Below are 17,002 nucleotides of genomic sequence, written 5' to 3' on the forward strand. Positions count from 1 at the left end.
CCCTATTACTTTTATTTCTGTGTCTCGATGTAGAATTCCATCGATGTGATGGAAAGCCTTGCTTTGGGCTGTCTGTTCAGGAAACAGAGCCCCAAACATTCAGTGCATTAATTGGAGATTGAAACAGCTAAGAAGACAGTAGAAATTTTGAAGAACATTGCTCTAGACAAAGAACATCGTAGTAAAGTGCTTATATGAGCCCAAACTCAAGAGCCAGAGTCCCTGTGTTTGAAATATCTCTGCTACTTGTTAGCTTCATAATCTTAAGCAGATATTTAACTTCTCTGTGCCTCAGTTTTCTCATCTATAGAATGGCATGAATAATAGGACTTAGCCCCTAGGGTCATTGTGAGGTTTCAAGGAGTTTATATTATTCAGTGGATTCAGAATGGTGGCCGGCACACAGAAATGCTATGTAACTGTTGACTATTATTATTAAATGTGGCTAATTTGGAAAAAAACATGGTTTGATACAAGACTCCTAGGTTTGGAGAAATGAAGGAAGAAAAAAGACCTTTGTAGTTAGAGAAAATAAAAACCTGCACCCCCTTCAGTGTGTGAGAGTCTCTAGAAAGGGAAAGCCAGGAGATTTGGCAGGAGATTATTGTCTTCTGTCTCAACATATGCAAGTGACAGGCAAAGAAATTTAGGGAAAGCAAGTCTAGCCAAGTGTGCATCAGTCTTGGTCCTGGAGACACATGTTTTTTCTGCAGTGTTTTCTAAGAGAGGTCAACTGACATGTGTAAGATGGGAGTGACCACAATGGTAAGATACAAATGAATAGTGTGCTATCTATGTGTGCGTGCGTATAAGACAGTAGGGTGATGAGATATCATTATTTTCTAGAACCGCAAGATACTGAAGAAAGTCAATGCCCTCCCCATCTTCCTGTTTCCAGACCCCTTCATACATTCTCTCCACTTTGACCTGTTTAAGTTTATTTTCATTGAAAAAACACACTTTTCAAGAAATAGATGTTTTATGTATGGTTCATTCTTTGGAGGGGGTGTATGTGTGCCACGTGACAAGTGGTTGCCATGGTAATTTCTCATTATTGTTGAATTGAAAAATAATTACTCTGGCAAAAATCCCACATAACCTGTCAGTGCTTAAGTTAAAGATGCTGGGGGGCAACCCTGGCACCAGGATCCTGTTTTTGGTGGAGAGGGACAGAGATAGGAATGGAAGAGAATCTGGGTTGGAAGCAAAATGCTTTTGTGGAGTTTTAAATATAATTAAGACTCTCTTCTGCTATTTGACCTGAGTGCATCTCTCATCCTGGTATATGATTTGACTGCTGGGGCTACTTGGGCTCACCTGTGAGATGGGACAAAGGGACCAAGGATTTTCATCACAGAGATGTATAGAGGGGATTACTTAGAGTGGAGGAGCTTTAATGGTGTTTTTACCTAATTAAAATATACGAGAATTGTAGGCCTCACCCCTCCACCCGTGTCTGGGTTCAGGCAGAGTTAATTTCCTCTTTGTTTACCCTGACGCTGCTCTCTGCTATTGTTACTTTCCAGCTTTGGGAAAATAATCCACTTTTTACTTATTAATATTCACTAAGCACTAAATATGCACTGTTCAGGTACTAAACAATAACCAGGATTGAAAGGTAAAGGCAGGCATGACCTCCATGAGAAGCCTCGTGGCAGAGTGTATGGAATTAGATGCCCCTCACTCCCTACCCCTGCGCCCACACATTGGGGTGTTTGGTACTCAATCATTCTGTCTCATGAGCCATTTCGGAGGACCATGAAGCAGCTCTGCTTCGTTTCTTGTGTTGTGTCAAGAACTCATCCTCCTTTTGGTTAATGAAGTCCCTGGGATACACTCTGCCTTTAAAAGAATGATAGGAGAACTTTTATTAGTAGTGGTATTTCCATCATTGCATATTCTTTGGACTTTCAGATGCTCATCCTTCTCCTGGCAGAGCTGGACTCTGTTTTGGAATTCTGTGGATCTTGTTGTTAGATCTCACTTGGAAATATATCGCTTGGAAATGCTTAGTTTCATCTCTACCTGTGCATCTTCAGACCAGAAGTCTTCAATCTGGAAGCATAGGGACCTCCTAATGGAAGAGCCAAAATATACACAAGTACACACCCTATGCCTAGGCATGGCCGCTTTAGATATGTGCCCCAGAGAGATTCTTACACATTAACACAAAGGGACACTGCAAAGATACTTATCGCAGCATTGTTGTAATGGCAAAAAATGAGAAACTGTCTAGAGATCATTAGTAGCAAAATGCTTAAATAAAATATATTGTTTTCATCTAGTGTACTACCATGTAGCTTATATAAGGAAAGAAGAGGCCCTGATATATAAAATGGAGACGTCTCCAAAACACAATGTTGAATGAAAAAAAAAAAAAGTTTAAAGAAGGAAACATAATGTATGATATCATTAAATAAAATATTAAAAACATAAAACAGGGCTATATATGAATGGAGTCATGTATGTATATAAATATAAAAGCTGGGCTAGGAAGGGCCATATCATTTTCACGAAATGGTTGTTTATGGGAGCCTGGGGGAAGGGAGAGAAAAATACAGAAAGCTATGGAGACCCAGGACGTTTATTTTTATTTATAATTTTTAATTCCTTTTAAAAAGGAAAGATATTATTTTAATAATTGTTAATTCTGGATAATGGGCCACAGGCCTTCACCATATTATCCTCTATTCTCTATTTTTAAAAATTAATAAAGTAAAGCATCATTTCTTTCTTTCTTTATTTATTTTTAAACATCACTTATTTCAGTTACAATCAATGAAGTGTATTCACTTAACCAATGTTTCACTGAAAAGAACAAGAAAAATGCCCAAAGATGGTTCAGTAGAATGGCAGTGTAGGTGGGAGGTAATTTCTGCATCCATATGAACTTGTCACATGCATGGTTGGTACATCCACTGATGAAAAGTGAGGCAACAGTGATATGACAGAGAGAAGCCTCTGCTTGTACACTGTCCTGGTCCCCTAGCCACTGAGTTTAGACGTAAGATTCCTGCAATCTTAGAGGAAGAATCTTACTCACTGTGTGGTTACGGCCTCACCATCTGTTCCACTCCCTACTGGGTGATTTATAGGTGGGAGATCTGTTGAGGATGGAGAGATGCTAATGCCCGGTCCGTATCCTTAAGCATCTCATGGTCCTCTACAGCAGCCACAAGTTTAGATAAATTTATATTACAAGGCAGTGATTCAATTATAATATGATCCACACTCTAACAGGGGTAGAGGTATCAAGCTTTCCTAGTACAGGAGACAGGGAAAAAAGGAATCAAAGGACTGGGACTTGGTATTTGCTGGACATGCCAGGCCAAAAGAACAACATATGCAAAGACAAGGAGGCAGGAAATGGTTAAAGAGGGACCCTTGGTTTGACAAGGTAAGTTGCTGGGTCCTTTGGCTCCACACAGGCCAACTCCTGACTATGCTGGTCCCCAGAGTGGTAAGAGTGGCTTTTCCCTGGATAGAACGTCTTTTCCAATTTATCCACCAAATGTTGTATCTATGCTATGTGGCAGTAACTGGTGTGCTCGGCCACCCCACCTACCAAAAACCTCAGGCTATTGGTTTGTTGTTGTTGTTGTTGTTTTTAATTAATTAATTTATTTATATTTATTTTTGGCTGTGTTGGGTCTTCGTTTCCGTGCGAGGGCTTTCTCCAATTGCGGCGAGCGGGGGCCACTCTTCATCGCGGTGCGCGGGCCTCTCACCGTCATGGCCTCTCTTGTTGCGGAGCACAGGCTCCAGATGCGCAGGCTCAGTAGTTGTGGCTCACGGGCTGAGTCGCTCCGCGGCATGTGGGATCCTCCCAGACTAGGGCTCGAACCCACGTGCCCTGCATTGGCAGGCAGATTCTCATCCACTGCACCACCAGGGAAGCCCTATTGGTTTGTTTTTAAAGGCATTTGTCATAACCTTTACCTCCAAGTCTTGAGAGGTTGATCTGGACCTGCTGGTCAGTCTCAAGGCCCTTCCTAGTTATTCTCCACATTGGTTTGACTTGAGGGGATTGCCTGCATGGAGAGTGGGCGGCAACATCCTACCTTCCCTTCACACCTTAGGGGAAACCAGACTTAGTGAGCTCCTCTTTGGAATCCTTGCTGCGAAACAGCCCTGGAAACTTTCCTCACACAACCTCCTACTGGTCAGCTTATTGGACTTGGCCATGTGACCTGCTCCCAAGGGAACTCCTCGGTTCTTCCATTTCTCCAATGATGGAGGCGCCAAGTATGCAATCAGGAGACAGAAGTGTTAGCCTGTGGATAGACAGAACTTCAGAATCGTGACCAGTCATTTTCTGTTATATTTCCTTGGTCTCTTGTACATGTTGCCTTTGTCTGCAAGGCTCAGACCATCTAGATGACCAACATCTAGAAGTTGAATAATGGTGGCACTGATTTTTTATCATTGTCCACAACTCAGGAGGTTGTTAGCTCAGCTCTGTGGCTGAGAACTGAGATTCCACCAGTCTCACTGTAAGATCTTCTGCCAGAGGTTTCGTATTTGGTTCAGCACAGGTCTTTGTAGCTGCATTGCAGCGGCTGCCTGGACTCCTGGCCTAGTCATTAGGCAAATGTCTTCCATAAAATTGCCTCACTGATCCCAGGAACTATACCAGCCAGCAAAATGGAAGGAAGGGATGTTCAGAGAGGAGGTTTATTTTCAGAAAAACAACATGAAGGTGGAGGAAAGGGGGCAAAATCTGAAAGAACTGGAGGAGGAGATCTGTTCAAGCAAAATTTCCTCTTGCTAATTAATGCTGGCCTCTTCTTCTACTCTTGTGAATCTTTTTGTCTTCAACCTAAGGTGGAAAATCACTTTTTAAGCAGAATTATTTGGAAAAAACCTGGCCTGGTCAGTTCATCAATTGTAACAAATCTGCTGCTGTGGGTGGTGAGGGCTGTTGGTAACGGGGGAGGCTATGCATGTGTGCGGGCAGGGAGGGTGTGGAAATTCTCTGTACCTTCCTCTCAATTTTGCTATTTTAAAAAATAGACTGGAATTAGGCAGACTTGGATGTGAACTTTATCTTTGCCACTTTCTAGCTGTCTGATCTTTACCAAGGAGTTTAACTTTTTTGAAATTCAGATTCTCTGTTTGTAAATATCTGAAGGTCAAAGGAGACCATAAGAAATAATTTATAATAGCTGCCATTTATTGAGCAACTATTATGTGCTGGGCAGTTTCTCCTTAGCCCTCACAGTCCACTGAACTGATTGTTCCCACTTTGCAAATGAGCAAATAGATGCAAACAAGTTAGGAGGCTTGACTTAGGTCATCAGCGAATAAGAGGCAGAATTCGTATGTTGAAGCCAATGTAGCATAGAGGTTAAGGGTATAAATTCTTCTAAGGATGCCTGCTCTGCCCCTTGGGACAATTAGGGCAGTTGTGAATATAAGATGGTTCAATTCATGGAAAAAACTTAGAAAATATTGAGTTATGGGTACTACTGTTAACCCAGGGTCCCCCAAACATGTATTCTTTCCACGATCTCCTTCCTTCAGAAAAAAGCCAAGTCAAGACTGGCCTGTACTTGACGTTTAGTAATATTTTCTTAAAAATACTACTTTTTAATTCCCTTTCCCCATCAGCATTTTTCCTCTCATAACTGAGGACTAATTCAAAAGCTTTATATATGTGTGTTGGGGGGCAGTTGACAACTATAGCTTAAAAATAATATCCAAAATTTTTTTGTGTCAGTTTAAAAATATTGGCCAATAGACAAGTAGGGTCAACCATCTAGAGCTCACAAAAACCGTGTAAGCAATTTTCTTGAGTTGGGTTTTTGATGGAACAAAAAGGAATTCCAGTCTTTCATCCACTCATTCATTCTATCAGCCAAAATGTGTATATATTCTATTATGTATCTATTATGTGTCTGGCCCTGTGAAAGCACATATCACACTTCTGGTTTTGGAATGTTCTTCCAAGATTTGTGACCAAAGCCAATTGATTTTTTTGTGTGTGTATAGTCACCTGATATGACCTTCTCCTACCAAAACTGTCCTGACATTTCCTGAGACATTGACTCATCTCATGTTCCATTATAGTTAGTTTGAATCAAATGTCATCCTCCCTTCTTGGGTCATTACTCCCCCTCCCCCCTTGATTTCTGCCAACACTCACTTGTCTGGGCCCCGTGGAACCTGTACGGCTGCTCATAGACAACTCTCTCACCTCCTTACAGCTTGAATCCTTTCTTTTCTCCTAGTGACTTCAGATCAGCCTGGGCTCTCCCTGGGCTTTTACCTTCCACTAGTCCATTTTCTAGCAGACGTGCTAAAAACCAGGAATTAGATGACAGGAAAATGGAGGTAGAGGAACTGATCTAGTCACTGGGCCTTTGAACAATTAGCAGGCCAAAAGGAGTTGATCAATTTCCATTCAGAGTTTTCACTGTGTTGTAGACAGATATTGTTGCAAATAGTAACAATAATAGTAAATGGGTTACAAATAGTTGAAGTGATTTGGAGACATGCTTGATATATAAACATTTTTGATGTAGAGTTCTTTAGAGCATGGAATGCTTCATCCCTTAGGAATGGTGTTAAAGATGGTAGATAAAGGTAGGAAAGGGGCATTGTATTGATCTTTACTGTGTTCCAGGCACTCTGCTGGGCACGTTACAGCCATTAACTTATTGAATTTTCACATCTACCTTGCAAGATAGTTATTAATGTAACTGTTGTTGCATCTACTGTGCAAGATAGTTATTACTGTTGTTGTTATTATTATCATTATTGTTATCCTTAATTTCCAAGTGAGGAAACAGGGTCAGGGAGGTAAAATAAGCTGTCCAAGTTCACATCGCTGGGAAGAGGTAGTGTCGGGATGAGTCTCCTCTGAGGATTGCCCACAGGACGAATTCCACCAGTGTTGTAATACCACCTGCCCTACCGCATGGCGCCGGCCTCTTTCTGGGCGTGAGTCCTGGCAGTGGGGCAGTAAGTAGAGCGAGGAGCTGGAGGAGAAACCAGCCTGAGACAAAATATGCCCTTTTGCATCTTCCTTCCTTCTTTCTGAACCCTAGCCCTTGCCTTCCCAAAGACGCCAGAGAAATGAGTTGGCAGAGACCGGGGCACATCTCAGATGTCCGAAAGTCCCAGTCCCTGTATAGGAATTCTGAAAGCCTTCCCCCCACTTTCATTTTCTCTCTAATATCATATTACATGATTAAAATATAGTTCTGGGACAATCATTCCTTGAACCGGCATTTTGACACCACACTTAATAACTATTATGGCATGAACCTGAGTATTTTAAAAAGCTACATGTGAACCCCAGCTCTGCTGTTTATTGGCCGAGTGGACTTGGGCAAGTTACCTTCACCACCTAATCCGTTTCTGCAGTTGTAAAACTGGGACGATAACGTGAGTAGTTCCAGCCAGTCACTGAACAGCTTTCATTGAGTAATACCATGGCCTCTTCCCCGTCTGGGGCCTGGGAGATGGAGAAGCAGGCAAAACAGAGCCCCTACTCACAAGAAACTGATATTGTACTGACAAGGGAAAAAAACAAAACAAAACCAAGAATCAGGGTGGTAATGAGGAACAAGTGAGAAATGTATATAAAGTATTTAGAACAGTGTTTGGCATGTGGTAAGGTGCTCAATAAATGTTAACCATTATTCTTTTTCCATCCGTATAGCAATTTGAAATTAAAAAAACCCTGTGTATCCAGGCTCCCAAATAGGGTTTCTTGCCCCAGCTGCTTCTTCACTTCCAAGCCCACTGATTTTTCTAGAAGCTCTGACAGTTTCCACAGCATTCAGGCCCTGTGCCGTGGTCTCAGGTGTGGAGCGAGGCTGTCTGTTTGATGCTCAGTCGGCTGTGTCCTGCCAGTGGGTTTGAGCCTTTGAGGGTAGAGACCAATCTCTTATCCTACTGTGTATTCCAAGGGTCTGCACGTAATAAGTGCTCAATAAACATTTGTTTCTGAAGGGAGATGGGGGGGTAGTTTGTATGTGGAGTCATGATATACCCCTGGATGGTTTTATATTTACTGTATTCTACTAAGAAAAGTGTTGGCTTTTGGTGTGGCGATTGGGAGGAGGCCAGAGAAAAAGAGACAAGGACATTCATTTGTCTAAGCTTCTTCTTTTCATGAAAAGAGGAACAGTATCAGTCTTCAGTGGACCGTTAATTATTCCCATTGGACTGAAGGCTTGTTCCCAAGGCCTGCCAGTGACAACAACTTAATGTTGTCATAAGCAGAACAACTTAATGGGAGGAAGAGAGGCTGGTGAGATCTGGCCAGGGCCCCAGGGTTGGGGGCCTTTAAGAGAGGAGCAGCAGGCCCCTCTGTGTCCCTCCCCCATCTGACAGGCAGCTGGGAAACATCTTGCCCTGAAATCTGGCGCTAACCGACAATTCTCTGGAAAAAGATTGCGCTTAGAATTTGAGGGTAAATCGAGCACTATACAGAGAATGAGGCCCAGGTATGATTCCCCCCTTTTAAATGTAGCACTTTGCCATAACCCTCCTAATTCCCTGTTACAGGAGGCCCCTTCCCCTGCCCTTGAAGCTTAGCAATGATTTTATATGGCCTTCAACTGGGCCAATTTCAAATTATTTTCTGGATGAGCAAGGGAAACATTCAACCCAAGACAAACAAACAGAGTTCATGTGGATGGTTTGCATTCTGCTGAACTATTCTGTTTTTAATAACTGATTAATAACGAGCAAGTGATTGCCTCTATAATCTTAAACCAATCCTCAAGAACAATCCATATGCATGTGATGGTGCTTGTGCACAAACTCATCTTTCTAATAGATCCATGTAGCAATACCTGTATCTTTCTAGGGATATTGCATAGAGGAAGGCTACAGGCCACACACAACTTTTTTTTGAATAAATTATTGTTAATTAAAAATGTACTCTCCTTAACCGGTTGTAATATGTGGTTTCTGTTTGTAAAATCAGACTCCTAAATGAGCAAAGAGAAGAGAGAGAGAAAAAGCTGAATGCATTTTACATTAAAAGCAAACCTTTTTCTTAAAAAATGTCACATTGTGCTCCAGAATACGTTTATTAAATCTCCCCAAATATGTCCTCGAGAATTAATTTTCATTTGCTTTGCATTAACTCGTTTATTGAATTGGCATTCAGTCCCCATTTGAGGCAATTAATTTGAAGAGTGACCACACGCCTGCCCACACCCCTTCCAGAACACCCACACACATATGCTAAGTCCCAAGCCACCAATGACTGGATTTTTCTGCCTTTTTCCCTTTTCTTTTCCCCTTTGAGATATTTTTCCACTCTTGCCTGTTAAATCAATGATCTGTCTTTTTGCAGGATAGCGACAACCTCTGGTGGGACGCGTTTGCCACCGAGTTTTTTGAAGATGACGCCACATTAACCCTTTCCTTTTGTTTGGAAGATGGACCAAAGCGATACAGTAAGAAAGTTTATTTTCTCTAATATTCCCTCTTTTTGCGCCCATAAGAAAACCACAGGGGTCTTCAGAGAATAATACAGTGCTGACAGGCTGACAATAATCCCGGCCTCCTGCCTCTGATCAAGGCACTGTCACCGGGTGGCAGCCCGACTCGGCAGCAAGAGATTTCCTTCGAGGCTTAGGATGTTTGGACATTTGCTAGCTTAGAGAGTGAGGCAAATGTGAACCAAGCCCCCCAATGATAAGTGGTAGCTGAATTGTGGAGACTTACCATCCATCTCTTCCCTGCGACCCTTCTTTATGCTTGACAACACTTCACACCCAACATTCTGCTTCTGAAGTTCCCCTTAAAAAAATATCCTCACAGTCACTGTATCAGCTATATCCTTCTAATTCCCCCTTATCAATTATCTCAGGTATTTATTTGACAAGTGCTATGTTTTCTTGGGGGCGGGGGAGGCCACAGCTGCTTTGACCACACAGTTTGGGATTCTTGTTGACAGAATTTATAGCTCCTTGTCTTTCTGGCGAGTGATAACTGTGTAAAGATCCTCAAATTACAGCCTGTGGCACCTTGGGTAACAGCTGATCTGTCCTGATTAGGTTCAGCCAACTTGTCAGAGATCAGATTTGCTAGTTGTGCTGTAAAACCGAGAGGCATAAATACGTCAGCACAAAGACAATTAATGTCCGGTTAGATCAGAGAGAGATGCGTTTTCAGAAATCAGCGTTGCACATGTGAAGGGATCTGTCTGTCAGAGGGTAAAACATCCCAAATGTCTCAAACACGGAGCTGATGATGGGACCAACCACAGTATGTACAAATGAGCCAGTCCAGAGCACTGAGTAAATGATAGGTAATAGCGCTCTTGATATACACAATGAAAAGATCTGATTGTTGCTAAATGTATTTCAAAGCCACTAGAGTACAACCAGTGCTTTTTTTTTTTTTTCTTAATTTTACAGGACTTTAGACAACTAAATATTTGGATCTATTGTATGATGAGTTGATTAATTATGCTAATAAATAGATGGTGATTTTGCAAAAGTGGCAAACAGTGGAAAGCAGGACAACTTGCTCAATTGAAACTTATTGACGGAAGCATCTCTTTAGATTTGTATATTGTGGGCTTTCAGAGGCTGGGACAATTTTAATAAATATTTTGGGTGAGAGGGGCAGCTAGTGTGCCAGACAAGGGGCTTATCCAGACTGTCTTTACATTCAACATAATGACACCTGTTGCAAGCAAGGGCAAGCCCACTTCATCGGGGGTCCTGATGAGTTCACTCGCTTTCTGTGTGTGGGTGCCCCAAGCAGCCTCACACCCTACAGAGTGCGAGAGTCGGGTACAGAAGCTGCCCTTTCAGAATTCCTTGGGAGATAAATGAACTCGGCAATCCAACAATTACTCTCTCCCCAAAAGCCTGCCGGATCAATGGTGAATAATTTCGAACCAAGCAGTCATCCATCCTCTGAGTCTTCTTATTTTTGTCTGAGGCATAAGCTCAGATAACTTCAAGTTATCATTGTTTTATGTTCCTGTGCTTTGTGTGTGTGTGTGTATGTGTGTGTGTGTGTGTGTGTGTGTGTGTGTGTGTGTGAATCCATCAGGGTCTGCTCAGGGAACTAGAATTACTAATAAAACAGATTCTCAATCTTCCTTCTGTCCACCCCTGACCCCAACATCATTTGGGAGTGAGGCATGATCAGTGCTTGTTAAGATCTTATTTTCATGTACAGGAGTAAATGCCTGACTACGAGCCATTGTTGCCCAGGTTTCTTTGTTTCTCTGAACCAAAATATTTCCCGAGCGGCGAAGAGAAACAAAGATGATCGACAGTCTGGAGCCCAGTCTCATCAGCTGCTTTGCTGACAGCCTGGTGATGTGCACACGCTGCTGATGTGCGGGCAAGTGACAGCTGATTGACAGCCTAGGACCGGGAGATAGGGAAGATGAAGGATGCTTAGAACGCCTGACGCACGTGCTGCTTATGCAGCGCTCCAAGCATCTCGCGGCCACCTTAACCCATTCACGGTCCAGGCACACTGTGCCGGGTGGGCAGGGAAAACACACGCTGGCCCTGGGCTGGGGCTGCAGCACTTCCTAGAGACCTTGCAGGGACCTGAGAGCTTTGCATTTCTGAGGAAGAAAATAGGACTTGGCTATTACATTTGTGTATGTAAAACATTTCCCCATATTGCTTTCATTCTAGGTACCAGGAAATATTCTAGATGAGGTTTACTTAACCCTTACTAGAAAAAACTTTTCCTTCTCCCTCCCCATGTCTACTTTTTCAGAGGGTTCCTCTGGCTCTAAGAGATCTTATCTCTAAGCTACCGTAAATCATGTAATATGTGTTTACTTGTTTATTTGTTACCTGTCACCCCCTATTAGAATGTTATCTCCCTGTGCACAGGGGCTTTGTTTTATTTATTGCTGAATTCTCAGATTAATACAGAAACTTGCACAACATAGGTACCCAATAAATATTCATTGAATGAATGAATGGACATTTGGGGAAAAGTTTATATCCCAAACAGAATGCTGGCAAAACAATCCCCATACCGACATCCTTGGACTTATTTAAATGGGAAGAACTCAGTCCAAAGTGCTCTACTGGTGTTTTCAAATAAGCTCTAAGATATGGTTGGATCTATTTTAAGTTGCAAGGGTAGGGGGGACTCAACAGTATAATAATTCAGGAGATAATTATGTTGGGGAGATATATTAGTCTTCCTTTCAGAAAGCTCTTCTGTATCAATCTCATTGCTCCACCCACCCCAGTCTCTACTCTCCTGATGGGAGTGGGCCCCCTCCCCAGGTGGGATATGATTGGGATTGCCGATGGAGACTACTGATGTCTTCCTAGAAGACGGGGGTGAGGTTGATGTGGAGAGGGGCCAGACCGACAAGGTTACTGGACCATGTAGCAATTGGGATGTGTGTCCCTAAGGCCATGTGCCTGCCCCTGCCTTGTGGGGCTTCATGAAGTGTTCCCCCAGCAGCTGGAGAAACCAACAGTCCAGGGTGGAGGTTTCTGCTTGGGTTAGGTGGAATCTCAAGTGGGGAAGAGGGCCAGGGGTAAGAGAGTCCCTCTTGATCAGCTGGTCTGTGGTTAAAGACCAGTAGAGCTGAAAAGTGTCTTTCTGGAAATGGACCCTTCCTTGGTCCGCAGAGCCCCAGCTGCTGAGTTATTAGGCCTCAGGTTGACCGACTCCAGAGTCAGAGTTGGGGTGCACCCCCCCCGCCGTCCTATCCCTACACCTCCCACGGCTAAGAGGAAAGAAGTGGATTCGTCAATTCACACTTTCCAAGGAACGTAAGTCACAAATAATTACTGTGTCTTATTTGATAGAGAGGGCAAGGCAAGCAGAGGAATGGGGTCTCAGCCCTCTGCACGCTTATTTTGCAATTCTGAGTCCAGCGTGGTGTATGATTTTCCTTCCGCATCTTATACAGAAGCAACCGTTCTTAGGTGGCTTGCTCACCATTATCTTCAAGCGAGGATTGATTTTTCCTCTGCTCCTTTTCTGGGCGTGTAGTGGAATCGTGCCCCACAGTCTCCCCGCTCCTGATGACCAGCACAGAACCTTTTGGGTAAAGGTACTGGTAACCGCCTCAGGAAACCTAGGCCATGTCCAGGGCCACACTGGCCATGTTCATCTGTCGGAAATACATGGTTCCCAATTCATTCAGGAAATATTTCTTTGCTGGGAAAGATACATGGAGAGAGTCCTCCTGGGACTTCCCTGGTGGCGCAGTGGTTAAGAATCTGCCTGCCAATGCAGGTGACATGGGTTCGATCCCTGGTCCGGGAAGATTACCAGATACCACGGAGCAACTAAGCCTGTGCGCCACAACTACTGAGCCTGTGCTCTAGAGCCCGCAAGCCACAACTGCTGAGCCCATGTGCCACAACTACTGAAGCCCACGCACTCTAGGGTCCACGTGCTGCAACTACTAAAGCCGCGGACCTAGAGCCCGTGCTCCTCAACAAGAGAAGCCACCACAATGAGAAGCCCACACACCGCAGTGAAGAGTAGCCCCCGCTCTCCTCCACTAGAGAAAGGCCTTGCGCAGCAATGAAAACCCAACGCAGCCAAAAGAAAAAGAGAAAGTTCTCCTGTGTCCCATGGTGTTGGAGAGGCTGGGAGGCTAATCAATATAGTAGAAAGCTCACAAGAGTTCAATGTGAACATTCTTGGTCTTAACCTGTGCTTGTATTGGTAAACAGAGCCTCCATTTCCTTATCTGTAAAATGGCCATAAGACTACCATCACTGGCTTGCAGTGAAAATTAAATGAGATAATATAATCAAAGAACTGCAGAGCATTTGAAGAATGTGGTAGTCAGCCTTAACTATTATTATTGATAACAATGCACGACCTTGGCATCACTACAGCTTCTGTGCATTGGAGAAGCTTGCCATTTGCAAGTGCTTATCAAGTACATAGAGCTTGCTGGGCAGTGGAGAGCCTACAGACCCTTCTGATGGGCAATTCCTGCTGAACTGCAACATTGAAGAAATCACCCTCTCCCAGGCTTTCAACTGCAGAAACCCACTGTCATCACTGGTAAGTGATGTGCGAAAGGAAAGGAAGGGCAGTTGAGAATGTGTGGGTTCTGTGCTTTGGGGGCTAAAGACTCCAAACACTAAACTATGTCCAGTTTGGTCTTGCTTTGGAAATTGGGGTGGGGGGGAGTTGACATAAATACTAAAATGCCATCTTATTTGGGGGCACTTCCTATTGGCTTTTTTTAAGGGAAATGCGTGTGATTCAGGCAGGGATTCCTGGTCTGAAACCTGGGTTCAAACCCAACTTTGTCTTTACTGCCTGAGTGATTTGGCCTAAGTCACATTCTAAGCATCAGTGGCCTCATCTGCAAAGTGAGGGTTTGATGAGATGACACGTAAATTTCTTTGCAGAGTTTCCAGTGCCTGGAAAATGCTCCATAAATAGCTGTTGTTATTCAATTGAATTCCAATGAGCATACCTCAGCCTCTAGATTGAGATCCAGGACAACTCAGATACAATCATCACTAATCCTTTAAATATTGTTTGTAATTTGAGGGTGATGGGTCCCAGTAATTTTCCGTCTGACAACTGTTATTTCATCTTGAGTTTCACATTCTTTCTAGAGTAAGGGTTTCTGGCAGAACTACACACCTTTATAGTCACATGAGCCAAAGAGTATTCTTGTTTCCTCTGTGACTGCTGGGGGTTCATTTCACTGTCCAAAAGCAGAAAGTTGTTTTGGGATATGTCATTGCTCTCCACGCTGTTTTCTTCTGTTTTCCTTAGTCATCAAGTCCCATTAGATATTTGAAGGACTGCACATCGGCCCCTCTGTGGAGCCATTTCTTCACAAGATGCTTCTCTTTTACATTTTCTTTCCTATTTCCCTTTTTTCTGAAAGCTCTGATAGCACTGCAATATTGACAAAGTTCTTCAATTTTGTCTTGTAATATGTGTATTTATGTGTGGTGTATTTGGATGTGTCCCCCTAAGGAAGAGAAATTCTACAAGGCCCAAGTAACTTGACTGTCTCTGGTTACTATTATTTTTTTTCCTGTTTTTTCATTGGTTCACCTCATCCAGCTGTGTTTTTATTGTGCTTGCTATATAGGAATTCTGAAAGCATTTTCTCCCCACTTTCTCTTTCTCTCTAATATCATATTACATGATTAGAAATATATTTCTGGGAAAATCATTCCTTGAATCAGCATTTTGACACCGCGCTTAATAACTGTTACGGCGTGAACCTGGGTATTTTTAAAAGCTACATGTGAAGAGTGTGCACTACAGCACACGGGGAGAAGGATTTGCAAGGCCAGAATCTGTGCCTGTGTCTTTTCTATGGGTAACACCTCTAAAGAGTCCACCTGAGATCTGGAAATGTACGGGTTTGTGCGGCCAGTGTTTAAAAACCCTTAGCTTCCTCAAGAGACATGTGCCCATTAGTCCATTAGTCTATAAAGTAACTTTGTTCCTCTGAAAAGTTTTCATTCCTTTTCTTTTATTCATTTATGGAGGTAGAGATCAAAATCACGGACTCTGGATCCCTTTGAGCCTCTGCTTCACCAGAGCTGTGCGAAGTTAGGCCTATGACTTGATGCTGGGCATCCTGCCTAGACTTTCTTAACCTCAGTTTGTTTATACATAATGTCTAGGTGATAATAATGCCAACATCATAAGATACTTGTGAAGATTAAATAAGATTAAGTAACATGTACCTTAGCTTAGTGCTGTCCGGGAAGAACACACAATAAATATTTATTGCTTGAATAAATGAATGGATGAATGAATGAGTAAGAGAATGAGTTAAACCTATGATATTCCGGTCACTTGGAATTAAAATAGAGGATAGTTTCCATTACTTGTTCCATCATTTAGCTCATAGAAGGAAAATCTCTGGCTTTGGGCAAAGCCAGATCAGACTTGTCTTCCTTCTATAGGGAAAGCTTAAGAATTTAATGACCAACTGGAAGAAAACCTGATATTATGGAAGATGGTGACTTAAACAAGTCCCAAACTATTACAATTGTGACACCTGTCTAACAGAGGGTGACGTTTCCATCCCCTGTTTTGCTCAGAGAGCTAGGAGCTACTGAATACTTCTCAAGTGCCAGGCACTGTGCTAGGCACCATTGGGCTCTATGTCTTGTTTACTGAGGACCAGATGAAAGGAAGTGAACTATGGTTGCATTCAAAATTAATCCCAGAGGAAAGAATGCACCTCCTCTGAGTAGTCCTTGATGGTTAGTTACTGGATGATTGTGGCATTTTTGTTACATAATGACATAGATGTCTTTGTCTCAGATGACTCTGGAAAATGCTTTCCTTTGCATGAGCTGCACTAAATGATTTCTAGAAAGCTCTAGACTTTGAAATTGTGATTTTAGTGAGTGACCCTTCTCAACAGAATTCTTCATTAGGCTGGCAAGATCTGGAGTAAATTAAGTTAGGACTAAAGCAGACATTCATTTGAAGTTCATTTTTTCCTTCAGTCATTCATTGATTCATGCATTCAGAATGCACTGAATTCTTGCTTTTTGCCAGACATTGAGAGGGATAGATAGTCTTGAGAGGAAGGAAGTTCATCACCAATTTTTTCATTTACTTTTAATTTCATTTTAATACAAACTCTTACCTTAGATTAACATAATCAACTAAGTAACTCAAAAAGAAAATATTATTGTAATATTAATGCAAAATCTGGGATTAGTTATAAAAAAGACTTGAGAGAAAGCCTACAGCTGATGGATGAACTAACAGACTTCTGAAGGGAAAAAGGAGCCTGAATCTCTTCCCATTTGTGGTTTCAAATTGATGATATCAAGTGTTGCAAATTGGCCATAACAATAGATTGAGCAGACATCCCATTCACTCATCTGCTAATAAATACCACACTAATAATCACATGAGATAATGGACAGAAAAGTGCTTTGAATAAATGTAAAGTGCTATACAAGTTGAAGGTATAATTATCATCATATTTATAATTGATCTTTAGGATTTGGTGACTTTATTTTCCCTTTATATGTCAAGCTGTTAAGAAATCTGGGAGGATTGTTGGATC

General features: G+C 42.4%; 1 protein-coding gene across 10 annotated transcripts in view; it reads left to right on the plus strand.

The window, feature by feature from the left end:
• Positions 1–17,002, plus strand: part of LDB2 (LIM domain binding 2) — a 382,402-nt gene that overhangs the window by 131,772 nt on the left and 233,628 nt on the right. For all 10 annotated transcript variants that reach the window (XM_036853159.1, XM_036853158.1, XM_036853162.1 and 7 more), the window contains one exon: positions 9,317–9,419. In XM_036853159.1, the coding sequence (XP_036709054.1) occupies positions 9,317–9,419 (103 nt within the window). The remainder of the gene's footprint in view (positions 1–9,316; positions 9,420–17,002) is intronic.

This window comes from Balaenoptera musculus, chromosome 5 (genome assembly GCF_009873245.2).
Source record: "Balaenoptera musculus isolate JJ_BM4_2016_0621 chromosome 5, mBalMus1.pri.v3, whole genome shotgun sequence".
NCBI classification, from domain to species: domain Eukaryota; kingdom Metazoa; phylum Chordata; class Mammalia; order Artiodactyla; family Balaenopteridae; genus Balaenoptera; species Balaenoptera musculus.